General features: G+C 43.0%; 1 protein-coding gene across 6 annotated transcripts in view; it reads right to left on the reverse strand.

Moving 5' to 3' along the window:
* Positions 1 to 3,826: 3,826 nt before the first annotated feature.
* The window catches only part of NUP214 (nucleoporin 214), a 45,877-nt gene continuing 35,119 nt past the window's right edge, over positions 3,827 to 14,584 (reverse strand). For all 6 annotated transcript variants that reach the window (XM_033012043.2, XM_033012040.2, XM_033012042.2 and 3 more), the window contains exons 32-36: positions 13,032 to 13,181; positions 10,083 to 10,254; positions 6,407 to 6,549; positions 5,539 to 5,563; positions 3,827 to 4,859 (exon numbers count right to left, since the gene is read on the reverse strand). In XM_033012043.2, the coding sequence (XP_032867934.2) occupies positions 4,826 to 4,859; positions 5,539 to 5,563; positions 6,407 to 6,549; positions 10,083 to 10,254; positions 13,032 to 13,181 (524 nt within the window). In that variant the 3' untranslated portion in view covers positions 3,827 to 4,825. The remainder of the gene's footprint in view (positions 4,860 to 5,538; positions 5,564 to 6,406; positions 6,550 to 10,082; positions 10,255 to 13,031; positions 13,182 to 14,584) is intronic.

The raw sequence follows: 14,584 nt of genomic DNA on the forward strand, positions 1-14,584 counted from the left end.
AAAGGAGAGGACAGGTTCTGAGAGGGATTCCTTTCCACAGTGGAAACTCTCCAGCCTCATCTGTTGATAGGAGGTTAAATTTAGATGTCCTAGTTTTGGAGGGGGGGAGGAGTGGGGAGGGGACACCAGCCAACTCACAGCTGTTTTGGGTGACACCCTGAAAAAGCCAACACTTATTGTGTGCACAGAGACCTTGGAAAAGCCCCTGAGAAGGAGCAGGAGGTTGGTGGGAAGGACAGAGCTGCTGAACCCAGCAGAGTGCAGGTGATGGTGGAGCCCAGTCCTGGTGCTTCAGCTAACACCAACACCCATCCTTTAGTGCAGGGCACTTGTGAATGCTGAGGTCAGAAATCAAACTTCACCTTTCTTGCTTGGCTTCATGATTTTTTTAACCTCACTTTTAATCAGACTGAGGCAACAGTTCCTTCATTTGAAGAAATACCCCCGGCCTCCAGAGTCCCTGCTCGAAACTCTTTGCAGGGACTTCCCTCTGCTGATGCAAATCAGGTTTTGTTTCCTATTTCTTCTATCTCACATCTTGTTAAGCTGTTCATGTGCAGCAGCTGCAAACATTCATTTTATTCCTTCATGTTTTCAAGTTTTAAAGCAAAATATTTTTAACAAAGCAGTAAAGAGCCTTGAAGCATCTATTAAAAAAAAAAAATACTGTATTGCATGAATGTAATTATAACAGAGCTCCTCAAACAATCTGCATTGAGATTTCCAAGGCTGCCTCTAGTAACACCTTTATAAATTGGTCCCCACAAACCTCTTGGGTACAGGGTCCTGGCAACAAGCCCAAACACAGGAGAGCAGCACTGGAGAGTCAGGTCCAACCCTACAACGATTCATAACTTCGGGGTTGTCCCACATTTCCCCCTCAGAGTAATAGCTAACTTCCCCGGCAGCGCAGAAGCCGTTCTGACATCATTTAAGCACAGCTTAAATTTAGGCTCTGCAAGGAGCACGGGCCAGGGAGCAACCCCAGCGCCCTGCTCCGCGAGAGGGTGGTGTAAGATGGCAGGGGTCTCTTCCAGCGCTGGAAGAGGATGCTGTGCCGAGGCAGGGCTGCAGCCCGAGCCCAGAGCACGGCCCACATGTGCCACAGCACCAGGGCTGAGCGGCCGCCCTGCCGTTATTGTTCGAGCAGTGCACTTGCTGGCAACACACAACTCATTTCTTTTTTTTTTTTTTTTTTTTTTATCTCGCGTTCAGGGAACGGTACAAGTTCAGATAGGGGCACTGGCAGCACAAAGCGTGCCCGTGTGTGATACAGGCACATATGGAGAAGTCTCGTCTCTGCAGCGGGAGCCAGAGACACGCTTGCAGAGAAGGAGCCTCGTGACCTACTGGAAGTTGCAGAAAAATGAGGTGGGGATGGTGCGAGACAGGGAACGTGCTGAGCGCAACCGCAGGGCCCTCGGGGAGCCGAGGCAGAAGCCACGGGCGCAGGCAGGGGTGCAGCCGAAAACTGTGCCGACGCGTCCAAGCTCCTCCCTTGGTGAGGAAGAGTCGGTCTCGTCCCGCTGACTGCAAGACCCCGGGGCCTCGCTGCTGCTGTGAGGAGAAAGGACAGGGCTCGTCTCGCTGCCGAGCGAGGGCTGCTCATCCCCGCCGAGCTGCAGCTGCCTCGTCCCAGCCCCTGGGGCTCAGCGCGACATTTATCTAGGAACAAAAACCCTCGGCGCTACCACAGACGCTCATGCCAAAGCCTCATGCAGGATTATTTTTCCTTGTAAGCAATGCTGAGAGCAATGCACAAGGGCAGGACACATGAAAGCTAAGAAGGGATAAATAAAATGTCACTTCAGCCCCAGGGCCTGCCCCGGCAGGGACACGTACACGGGCTGAGGGGAGGCAGCTCCACACAGGACTGTGGGCAAGTCGTCCCAAGTGGGACGTCTCTTTTCTAGAAAAGGGCTCTTTTGGCCTTTGAGGAAGCAGAAATCCCTGCTCTGGCCTCTCCAGGGGCTTGGGGAGATCCTCTCTACACCTCAGGCTCCCCTTCGCCTACCAAGTCTGTAACACCATTATTAGTGCTCGGCCACAGCAGAGCATCACCAGCACTCTGCTTGCCTCTGCCTTGAGGCCAGGGTCTAGTTCTTCTCAGGGGAGAGAAAAAAATGATTATTTCTGACAAAGCAACGTGCTTAAGAACCCACCTTTGATAAAAGCCTTGGGAGATTTCTTCTCATACTGAAATTGCAGGAAAAGGCGGCATAAACACATTAGCACAGGCAAAATAAGCTCTTTCAGACTAGTCATGGAACCGTTGCCGTTAGTTAGCTGAGGATTAACCAGCACAAACTACTGAAACGAGGTCTCCAAGCCCAGCTAGTCGTTGGCTTCTTTACCAGGTCTGCCAAGGCAGGGGCTATCTGTGTTGGTAGTTTTATTCTTTGGTGGACATCTGTCCACAAAAAAAACTGGAGAGAGGCCATGAGATCACAGGCCACTTAACACAGATGACAGACCGTAACAGCTCCTGGCAACCACCAACCGAGCGCCACACATACCTGCCAAGTCCTTGAGTCATCTAATAAAAATGCAGATTTTTTTTTCAAAGTCGACTTCGCTAGGTTTTGTGCGTATTCCTGTAGGCTCGTGGTCACGATCAGCCTCTCTACACTGCTCAGCTCCTCCAGCAGCTACTATGGAAACCAGGAGCAGCACCCATTTCTCAAGGGCAGAGGCAGCTCAGGGCGTTGGGTTGTTTCAGCCACGATTGTGGAATCGTTGCAAAAAAATACATGTTCAATCAGGATCTGGAGTAATTCTAATATAATTCTAATAGCCCTTTACTTGCAGAGGGTAAAGGAGTTAAACAGGTACCGAGCAGCACAGCAGGGACAACCCCCAACTGCTGCCATCATTCCGAAAAAGAAACTTTAAATGGCTCAACATGCCAACATCGCATTCTTACCAAGCCAATCTTCTCCATAGCAAGAGGTTTATTAGCTATCTGGGGGAGCACAGCTGATACGGCCTTGCTAGGAGGTGTCGCATGCCACAGCAAGGGGAGATTAATGCAAAGAATTTAAGGTCAGTGGTTTGGGCCAGCTGCTATTTATAAAGAGGAAGGAAAGCAGAACAGCAGTATCACCTCTAGGCCTTAAGAAATGTTGTATAGTCAAGAACATATCGGGAAGACACACTTCAACCCATCTTCACCTTTTTCTTCCATCTCCAAACCAGCAAATTTCAGAAAAATTTCTCCTTTTCTAGTGCTGTGGTCCCAGGCTCACTAGCCCTTGCTCTCTTCCATAGGGGCACAGGGAGGTTATAAACAAAACCCCGGCAGCAGAGCTGTCTCTGATACAACTCACGGCATTCCAGGGTTCAGAAATCCAGGGTGTATGTAAAAGCCCTAGAGCCTACAGCCTCGCAAAGCCTCTCCATATCTAAAAACAAGCCCTCCTTGTACACTATTTCCTGCATTTCAGTGGTCTTCCTTTTCAAAGGGAACCCACCTAATGTCATTCCCAGGTGCAGAGATAGGAAGGGCACTTCCCACAGCTAGGACAGGAGTTAGGATGAACACTAACATTTTAGGTTGACTTGAAAAAAGCAATTTCTTCAGGAACTGTTGAGAGATGTAAGTATTTAGTTTATAACACTGGATGTGAAAACAAGCAGTTATCAACTATTTACAATTCCAAAAAGTGACCACATGCCCACCAAACCAGAAAATGACACTTGTCATCATACTGTGTGGTATTCAAAAAAAATGAAATGTTAGAATGTTTCTGCTGAAAATAGAAAAAGCAGAAGTACCCCAAAATGTCCTAATAGGACCAACAAGATAAAACCATCCAACCTGCATGTATTCAACTAATACATAAGCTGTTATTTCAAAAGCATTTTTCACACAGCAACAAAAACCCATTACATCATTTAGAGGTTTCATGGAGGTCAGATGCATCAAACAGAAAAAGTGTTTGTCCAGAATGCCTTCAGGGCATTCTTTAAAACATTTGCTCAGTATGTTCAAGTATAAACATATGAGAATTTCACAAACGATATCGACTAAAGCTAAAAGCTATACAGTGAGAAAGTACATCATCATACATGTTGGAAAAAATGTAACTGACAGTAGAATCCAACAGCCAAAGCCAGAAGCTGCAAAATCACTAATGCCTCTGGATGGAGGTCACACTTTAATTCAAGGGCCAGAAGTTTTTCCTGTAACCCGAGTGCCATTTTCTGAGTTCTGTAAAATTTGCAGAAAGGTAAAAATAGGAGAGCTTTTACCTCCCACCTCTTTGCTGAATGTTACTGCCATGGGAACGTGTTCTGCATGCTGCCAGTTTCTTCTCAGATAATTTCCTATTTCTCCACTAAGCCTCTGGCTCATACATGACTCAGTTTTAGCACTTCAGTGAGATAAGCATGTGCCCCATCCTATACTTAAAATTAGCAGGGCAAACTTCAGCCCTTTCTTAAGAGCCTAGGATAATCAGTCATTCTCTTCAATGAAAAATGTGCTGGTTTATATCAGGAACCAACTTGAGCTACTCCCTTGTCTACGCAAGGGATGAACAACAGAAAGCTAAGTCCAGTACGGGGCTGGTAACCACAGCACACATCTATGTCTTCTAGATGCAGGGAGATAAACCCTTCCAACACAAGTAACATCGAGACAGATAAAATAGTTTAATATAGAGCAAGAACAAGTGTTGCATAAAAATAAGCAAAATCTTTTTCTTTAAAAAAAAAAAGTCTGAGAACTTGTATTTAAAAGAAAAATTGTTTGGATCTTGATCACGTAGGTGACTCATGAATGCAGGAGCTACGGCACAGTTCTACAGGAGAGTTCAGGATGTTCCTAGCTTCTCCATCCACTAAATCCAGAGGAAGATCTGTGGAGTGAGAAAAAAAAACAACACAGCAATGAGTGCTAAAGTCTCCCTCAAGCAGTATTAATTCAGCAGATCTTTCCGACAAACTTCCAGTCTCCCTAGTATCAGAAGCTTATTATGAGACACACTGCTATTTCCAGCATCTTTTACCTGAGACTGCATCAACACATACTAGCTAGATATTATTACGCTTATGCTAGAGCCTACCATCTGGAGAGATACATGCTCTCTCTACCTGACAGGGCAACAAAGTTTAAGAAATTTGCTAAAAGTGGCAGAGTGGATGACGGATTTAACCTCAGTTCTTAATCCCATCCTTTATCTGTAAATCATCATCTCAACTCAGCCAGAAAAGTACTGATTTATTTCATTCCTTGTTTCAACCTGATAAATGGAGTAGATACTAGATTCTCACACACAGGTTGAGCACACACATCACGTGCCTGAGGGGTGGAGAAAGAGCAAGATCTAACTGAAAATTCTCTCTTATACGAGAGATTAACCTCACTGGAAAGCACATGCTCAGACCCTGGACTTTGAGCTCTGTGCAGTGCTGCTAAGAAGTCAGAACTAGTATGTTACTGCTACTTTCAAAGCTTGTGCTTGTAAACCATTCAACTCTTCTGTTCTGATTCTATTTGTATTTTTAATGAAGAGTTAGACAGAAAATGGTACTTACGTGTTAGATGATCCAAAACCAAACCCTGAAAGAAATGCAAGATTAGAAAAATAATTGTTAAAAGGTAAAATGAATGCATAAGATTTGTAGTGAATGTCCCCTCCCACACACAGATTGAAAAACATTTCTTTCCTGCCTTAGGCCAGGAAAAGAGCAATGGGCAAACAATGAAAGTCAAATCTCCATCTAGAAGAAAAGTGACTTGCCTCGGTTCCCAAGAGGGCTTTGCTTTCACTGATAATCAGCTAGGTCCATTCGTTAGTAGCAACTGCATACAATGTACCTGGTTTATTCACCTCTCCATGAAAACAGAGGGCTGCCTTCTGAAGATGGAGTTTGTGCTTAATGCAAGCCAATGGTGACAGGCAGACCATCACTCTCTCGAAGGCTCTGTTCTCAGCCCTGTGCAAATCGCTGCAGCTTCACTGAATTACATCAGATAAAAATTTGGCTATTGGTGTTCCAGTTCAATTTTACAGTGCGTATTCTTTTTGACACTAAGTACTTACATATAGATACTCGTGCATATGGTACCGAAGAGATGTTCATTATTTCTCAATATTTTCCTTTGAGAAGAATGAACAACTCCACAAAAAGGTGTGAAAAACAATAATCTGATGAGGTGTGCAGGAGAAGAGTGATTTATTGATGTGTCGCACAGAAAATCAGTGATGGAATTGTGAGCTAAAGTCTGAGAAGATGCTACATCCCACCCTGCAGCTCAGTTCTCCAGGACATGGTGCTTTGCCTATAGCAGGACCAGGACCCGACAGATTTTTGACAGGTTGCTGAGGAGTCACACTCAAGTTCCAGGGAAAAACTGGCAACGTGGGGCCTGTTAGGTTTATTACATTTTAGCTTCTCCTACCTCCTCCACCTGTCCCAAAAGCTGAGAATCCACTGCTTTGTGTGCCGAAACCGGTACCCTGTTGTGACAATGATCCAAACGTCGGGGTGTTCTGATTTGCTAGCGTGCCAAATGATGCTGTATTGTTACTGGTACCACCAAACCTGCGGTTTAAAGAGAAAATGTGTGTTTGCAAGCATCTTCTCACTTACACTGGAAGATTGTCCCCATACCCACAATGACAGCATTGCACTCCTTAGACAAGGACACATCAAAAGAGTGAGACCACCTGATATGAATAATTGTAACTGTTCATTCTGGAAACAGATTTTCTGGTTTGGGAAAGACTATTGTACATACAAACATCTCTTCATCTCCCATTCTTGATGTACACCAGGCAGAAAGGCAAATATGTTCATGCTTATACAAGGTATGTTTCCAAGTGCTTGGAAATACCAACTCCAGCCATCAAATGGAATATATTAATTCACCCCTGTGTGTAGTTTTCACCCTTTAAGCTCAAAAGTACAGCATCATTTCATTTCACAAACAGGGCAGCAAACACAGAAGTGGTAGGAGCTGCTCACAGCCAGAGCACAAAGCAGCGCCCCGATACAGAAGCCAGACTCTCAACTTTCAGGCAGCACCTTACCCGCTGCCCACAAACTGCCTGCAGAGTTCTCAATTCCTTTTCCTCCCCTGCCCATTTTGCACCGCACACAGCTCCAGTGCATTCCTGAAGATCTGCACCTACCTTGCACTTCTCCCCAACACCTCTGGATTACTTCCGAAGGTGGACTGAGGCAAGAAACACTTTTATGTATGGAAACCGGTCTCCTTTCTCCACCCAGTCCACCCAACCTGGCATTGTAGAGCTACCAGCACGACACACTAATGAGACCACAATATGCATTATGGTTCTCTGCCCTGTCCCCCCATAAATTCAGAATTGGGAGAAGTGTAAGAGGTGCACTCAAAAAGTGAGCTTCAAGTGCTTCTCTAACTTAAACTGGGCAAAATGCAGACACAAATTTTCAAATAAAAGCTCTACAAGTGCACAATGCTACTAGCACTAACCAAGCACCAGCCCTCCCCTGAGCAGACAGTTGGTCGAGTCAAATAGTGTGCCAGCTTTGCAAGGCTGTGCCTCACAAGCTCCTGTCATTTCTGACTTAAAATATAAACTGACAGGACGTTAACCCACCTCTCCATCCATTCAGATCTAGTAAACTTAAAAAAAAAAAAAAAACAACAAACCCACAACCACATCAAAACATATCTCTCCAGAAAAAAGACAACCCTTGTAGCAGTGTGACAAGCAATTCATCTGGCAAAGGACATCACCTCTCCTATCCCAGACACTGTCAATGGTACACACTACTTCCACATACAGCATTAGATACAACGGGCAGTTGAGTGACTTTGCATCTGTGGTCCTGCTCACCATTCCCTGTGCCTCTGGTCTGCCTCCTGACCCATGCATCTTGCAGCCAGCTTCAGCTCAGAACCACAAATGTGATTTTCTCAGAAAGGGCAGAACAGGTTTTATAGTTCTCTTTAAAAAGAAGTAAGATGGTGCGATGCATTTCACAGCAAGAGATTTTTACAGTGCTCCATCTCCTCAAGACTGTGCCACCAAACACACAAATCATGTCTACCCGGTGAAAGGAAGTGAAGGCAAAAATAGTGACAAGGAAGCTTGTGGTTGGAACTGCTTCTTTCAGTCACAACTAGAAGAACATGTCTGTTGAAAAAGGCTAAGCATAGTACGAGTAGAGAAACAACTTTAAGCTATGGACATATTTTTTTTAAACATCTAGAAGACATAAGATACAGTTATTGCCTGGTAACAATTTAATCAAACCTATCTTGCCCAGATTTTCATGTCTTTTGTAAAACTCCTATGGAAAATAGAATTGAGAGGCACTTGAGGTTGGTTTATGAAAGCAAAACATTATTTGATCACAAACAGTCAAAACTGCAGACTTTGAAGAAGTGTAGTGCTTTCAATTTTTGATACCCAAGTCATTCATCAAGTGATGCAGATTTTTCAGAATTGAAGCAGCAATGAATCACATGTATTAAGTCAGCAAGGTATTCTCAGGAACCCGGAGCTAATACTGTACAATGCACTGGCAAGTAACTTCTCTGGATTTGGGATATTTTTATAGTTTCACTTCAAAAGAAAGGTAGAAAGAAAGTCCTGCACAGGTGCTACATTATAATGAAGAATTAAACTATTGCTCAAACTCTTGTGGTGAGATTTTGAGTTTTGTAAAGCTGCCTTGGAATTTTGTACACTCTAATTTTAAAGTTTCTAAAACCAAAATCAAATTCCTCAGACAACTCTGAAAATATCAGATTGAGTCCTTTCTAATAGAGCAGAAATTCTCAAAACTTGACCCAAGTTAAGACACTGAACCATCTTTCTTGAGTCTGCAATTGCTTATGAAAGACCTCTGTTTGCATCACCATGCTGCTTGTTATGAATCCCATTTTATCTTTAAGCTCCCAACATTGTCACTGAATGCATCCAGTTTCAGTACAAAATCCTGCAACACAATGGCTGAAGGTTGGAACTGAACAAAGTAGCAGCTGAGCTGAAGCTAAGTCGTCCCTACAAGCACATCCCTCTTTGCAGGGATTTAATGAAGCTGCCTCTATTTTTACCCTTTTGAAAGGGATTCTCCAGTTTGCTGCACCAGAGTTCAGAACATGACAGAAGAACCCAGCTGAAGTCTCCCACAGCTCAGGGGTGCCCTGGCAGATGGGCATCTGCCTAACCTCACGGGGAATTAACAAGTTACACTTCTGGATGTTCCAATGTGCCTTATGTAAAGGCAGTTCCTCCTGAAACTAAAGACAAACACTTGAGAAACATGTAAACACTAAAATTGGGAAGACATCCAGTTTCCGCTTTTCACTGGAAGTTTTTCTTTTTTTAATCAAGTCTATTCAGTCTGAATATAACTGTAGGGTGTGAAGGAGAGTCACTTGCTGTAGTACAATGTTGAAGAAGTGCATTTGCTGCCTATTGCGGAAGCTGCTTTGCAAGGTTTGAAATTCTGTATTTGCTGAACAAAACAAGGAGTAAAGTGCTGTCTGCTCTGGTGCCAGGCAAAGGCTTGAGGGGTAAAGAAACAGGTAAAAACAGTGTGGGATAAACACAAATCGCTCTGGAAGCACAGGCTGTTACAAGCGCTTTGTCCCACCCTCCAAAGGAGAGAGAACAGACTGAATTCTCATTAGTATCTTCAGACTAAATCTCACAAGTGGATAAGGTGGCTAGACAGAGTCACAGATAATAAATATTATTTTCTTTGCTAGGCATAGTTTGTAAGCCTAGATTTGAACTCATTAAGTGTTCACATAGAAAACACCCCTGCACTGCCTCAGACGCTTGCAAGATGACCCACATTCCCCCCCCTCCTCATCCCCAGTCTCTAAAGCTAAAGATTCAACATAGTAGTTTCAGCATTAAAATGAGATCATACACTTTATTTCCTTTGGGGTTAAAGTCTTAGTTTTATCCCTTTTTATTTTAATTTTTTTTAATAAAGCAAAAAACCAAGGGCACTTAGAACGTAGCAATCAATTGCAGAATATATTATTTACATTAATGCAGAGGTAACTAAGCATAAAGGTTTTTGTCATGCAAGAACATTGTTTTCCCAACCCTGGACCCTGGTTGGCTTACCCAAATCCTCCAGCGCTGGCTGCTGCTGTACCCTCGCCGAACACTTTGCCTCCCGTTGAGCCCAGAGGGCTTGAAAAGGTTGGGGCTGAACCGAATGCTGGCACCCCTCCGAACCCAGGGGATCCCCCAAAAGTGGGAGGGCTGCCAAACACTGGAGCAGCACCGAAGCCACCTGAGCAAAACAGAGGCAAAAAAGGGACAAGAACATCACATAAACAATAATGCAGAGAGAGAAAACAAAAACTAGATTTCCAAGTAACAATCTCCATGATGGGGCTGTTCTTCTTATCAGATAGACACAGCATGACTTATAAAATTAACTGCCACAAAGTTTCCAAACTGCAGGGTGTTTTGTTACAAAAGACATATAATAAGAAAAGTGCCTGAATGTCTGTAAAAAACCTGCAACTGAATTAAGAGACAATCTAGAAGAAAACCACATTCTGGGTCTCTTGAACATTTGAGTACAAGATCAATTCAATCCTCAGAGCTGTATTAGAAGGTGGTAATATACTGTATGTACTTGCACACAGTGAAGGAATCTCTACGTGCTTTACATAAAAAAGACTAGTATCTTAATTGTGAGCTAGCAAACATGCACAATACCCAAGTTATAGTAAAAATACATACAACAAGTTCTAGACCGATGCTTTTATTATTATTTAAAAAGACATATCCATCCTTCACCATAAAACTAGCACTCCTTACCAGAAAAAAAAGCTTAGCTTATGTAGTCAGTTTTAAAGTAAAGCTCTGCTCATCACCATTTAAACACGTTATTATGCAAAGGAACTGCATATATCAGTACAGAATGAAAAGTCTCCTGGAAAGGTGAGCTTTGTGAACATTTGCTGCCGTGGTTTAGTGCAGTGTTCTGGAAGGGCATACAAGTGTCCTGTGGACAGAACTTCATGCATGCAAGTGCTTAAACTGGAAGAATTCCCCAGTGCAATGGGCAATCCTCCCCCAGCTCTTAAGATCAGAGAGTAGATAGCAAGCTTGTTTTTTAGGTGTTCCAGTGATGCAAAAAGATTCAAGAGGTAGGGTATTACCTAATCATGGTTTAAGTGGTGGAAACTAAGATGCAATGATTAAATGCCAGGTCAGTGGAACTGCATGATTCCTGCAGGGAATCAAGAACCAAACTCTGCTCTTGGCAATTTCTGTTTGGGTTTAGCTGCCTTCCACAGGTCGGAATGGACTTCTACCTAGATTATTTTATTCTGTGTTCATCTACTGATATTATTTGCCTGTTTCTAATTGACACTGTGGAACATGAAGGACACCTGCTCTTTTGTTTGACTAGGGATGAGGATGGGATACCACCACACATTTTAATACCCTGGGTGAAATTCCAGTCCATGTCAAGGTAATGGATACTGTTTGGCTGTAAACACAAAAGGTCTGGAAAAAATAAATGCTAGGCCTGAATTATTTAAACACAGATCAGATATCTTGTTACCTCTATCTCTAGGAAGTTAGAGTATTTATCACAGGGACTGAAGCTTTACTCGGCATACACCCTCTTTTACTATGCACATTAACATATTTCACTTTCCTTTCTCCACTATTTCTAAGTGGTGTAGCCAGGACAAAAGGCAATTCAAATCACATAAACCCTTCCACTGTAGTCGGGAAAGGAAGACACACCATTTGTTTCAATATTTAGCAAATATAACCAGATGAGAGAAGGATCTGAGGGGCTCTGCGTGAGTGGATGTGTCTTCTGCAGAAACCTCTTGAAAAATCCTATCTCAAGAAGAATTCTGAAACCAAAATAATCAAAGAGAGTCATTGGGTGGATGAAAGAAGAACTTCCTTCAGCAATGCCTTTCTCATCCTGTAGCACAAATAACAGATGGAGGTATGTCTGAGACAAGAAACTCAGTCCGCTACCAAGCGGATCACAATACTTGAGACACCTTACAAATGGCTGCTGGATCTGACAGCGTCATCATTGTGCTCTCAGCCACTTCACTGACACAAGAGCACAGCTACTGTCAAAGCAGAGTATGCTTCCTCTCAAAGCACTGCTTCTCCAAAGGGAGTTAAGCACCATTGTCTCAAGACAACTTCAAGGATGACCGAGCCTCCCCTACTTTCCCCAGTAATGAATCTTCAACAGACACACTTGGAGCAGAACACCTATCTTCATCAGTGTTCACTGTAAGAATGGTCTGAGGATAGGGGAGAAAAGCTTTGCTCTGCCTGACCCTTTGGGCCTCCATTTTTGCCTGGTAATTAACACAATGAACATTTTGCCATTCAGTTCTAACAACCATATCACAGTCACCACTACTTTTGTGGCTCTTTCTTTGGGCAGATGATAATAAAAAGAAAAGATTTTGTGAAATTTCCAGTGTTTGATTCAATTAACTCAATCGACAGAGAGAACAACAGCTCAACCACAGAAGAAAGTACGATGACAGCTCAGACTGATTTCAAAAGAGAACGACCTGAGGCATGTCTGATATGAATTTTATGAGGAAGCTTTCCCACTGTATACACTTGTGCATTCACTCACATGAAGAAATGGGGACAAAAAGGCTTACAGAACCCAGAGTGAAGTTTGGAATACAATATCCCAAGAAAGCGTCTAAAAATAGGAAATATTTATTCAGTTCCATAATCTGTACTCTTCATTGTACAGCACATAAGACCAGAACTAATTCAGCCAGCTCTCTGCTCTTAAACTGCAATGGAAATTTCTGGTATGAACACCTGAAAATGTAGTTTACTGGATGCTTTTCTGCACAAGAGATTGTAAATCTCTGCCTTGAATCCACCAGCTAAAGTTCCATTCACTAAGCCAGTAGTCATTTTTTTATTTACTGTTCAGAGGCAATTCCTGTACGTGTATTGAGTCCAGGCTGTAGACAGCCAACTGGTAGAATACTACTATCTCTCAGATAAGTGTGGGTGTTCATAGTGGGTGGATTAACAAAGTACCTGCTTTGTTTGGACTGGAGAACCCAAAGCCTTGAGATGCCACGCTTCCACCACCAGAGCTGAAAGTACCCGTAGGCTTCTGCTCTCCAAAAGATGAGCTGCCAAATCCAAAAGTCTTTGCTCCGCTGTTTCCAAATAAGCTAGAAGAATCTGGGGAGATGAAGAATACTTGTGAAGCTCATAAAAGACAATATTCTACATTGCACTTCATTAACTGGATCAAGAGAAAGGAAAACGCCTTTTACTTCCCTAACTCCAAGCTCAAAATGAACACCACATTGAAAACAGCACCCTGCAGAGAGAAGCAGAGTTTTTCCCTATTCCTACAGGGCTCTGTAGTTTCACTAAGATTCATTCTGGATCTGACGGACCACTAACAACACTTTATTGCTTCAATCTAGCAAATTACAGTGATGGATGATTTGTTTTGTTGCATCCTGTGCTGCAGTCACTTAAGACAATCCCTCAAGTGAAAACAGCTAGAATCAGTCTCTTGGGACAACACAAATCCACCACAAATTAAAGATTCTTGGCTGTTTTGGCAATGGCTAGTATTTCTTAACATGAGTACCTGACAGGACCTTAAAGTAGAAGCCGAACTTCTCCAGCCTTACTGAGAAATAACTCAAGTTTTCGTCTTTCACAAGGCTACACAGAGTTTTAGCATCTAGTGGCGGGACACAGAATGACCAAAGCTTTTCTCTGGTGAACTATCTGTTTATTTCATCACAAAAAACAGCACTGCAACAAAGAAAGATTAAATTAGCAATGTTAGAGAACTGACCTCAATCATTAATCCAAATGGAACATTAAAGACGTAATAAAATAAATGGATTTGCTCTCCCATGACTTGAAGTGCTACTTCTCACCACTTGCAGCTAATTCTACAGTTTCCCTTTGTTCCCCTACGTTTATGTTTTAGACACTGCTTCCCCTTCTTTGTGCTTTCTACCTGCTGGACTCCACCCCTTCCGCTTTTCCCTTCTGCCACACCAAAGTCACGAGTGATGAAATAACAAAGCTGGGCAATCTCATTAAATAAAAGCCACACTTAGGAAATAATTATGAATAGCTTTTGTGACATACAAATGCATGTAACAAGCGCAGATCTGCAACAGCTGCACACGAAAGGCACGAGAGAGCCGGACAGCATTTCAAACTAATTGCTACAGCAGACAACAGCATACATGCACCTCAGGTAAAATTTTAGAATACTACCAAGACCTGTTAGCCCAGAAAACTCAGGTCTAATATGTTTTTAACTTGACTCTGGCATTAAAAAGAATAATCTTTACACTAATAGACAGTGATTGATTCTGGCCTTTACAGTTAATCCTTTAAAGCTTCTAGAAAAAATTTCTAATAGTACCTTAAAGTCCCTGGTACAAAGGAACCTGCAGGTAGCTCTAATGTATTCCTAACTACTTTTTTTGCCTCCTTTTGCTAGGTTGGTTGTCTGGGCAAAAAGCAACATGTAGGAGGCTTGGTGTGGCACCTCACGTGCAGATTGATTTAGCTAAAACACACATGTGGACTGACGCTTTTTAGCTGAC

Source organism: Tyto alba, unplaced genomic scaffold, assembly GCF_018691265.1.
Source record: "Tyto alba isolate M040663 unplaced genomic scaffold, T.alba_DEE_v4.0 Super-Scaffold_11, whole genome shotgun sequence".
Classification (NCBI taxonomy): Eukaryota; Metazoa; Chordata; class Aves; order Strigiformes; family Tytonidae; genus Tyto; species Tyto alba.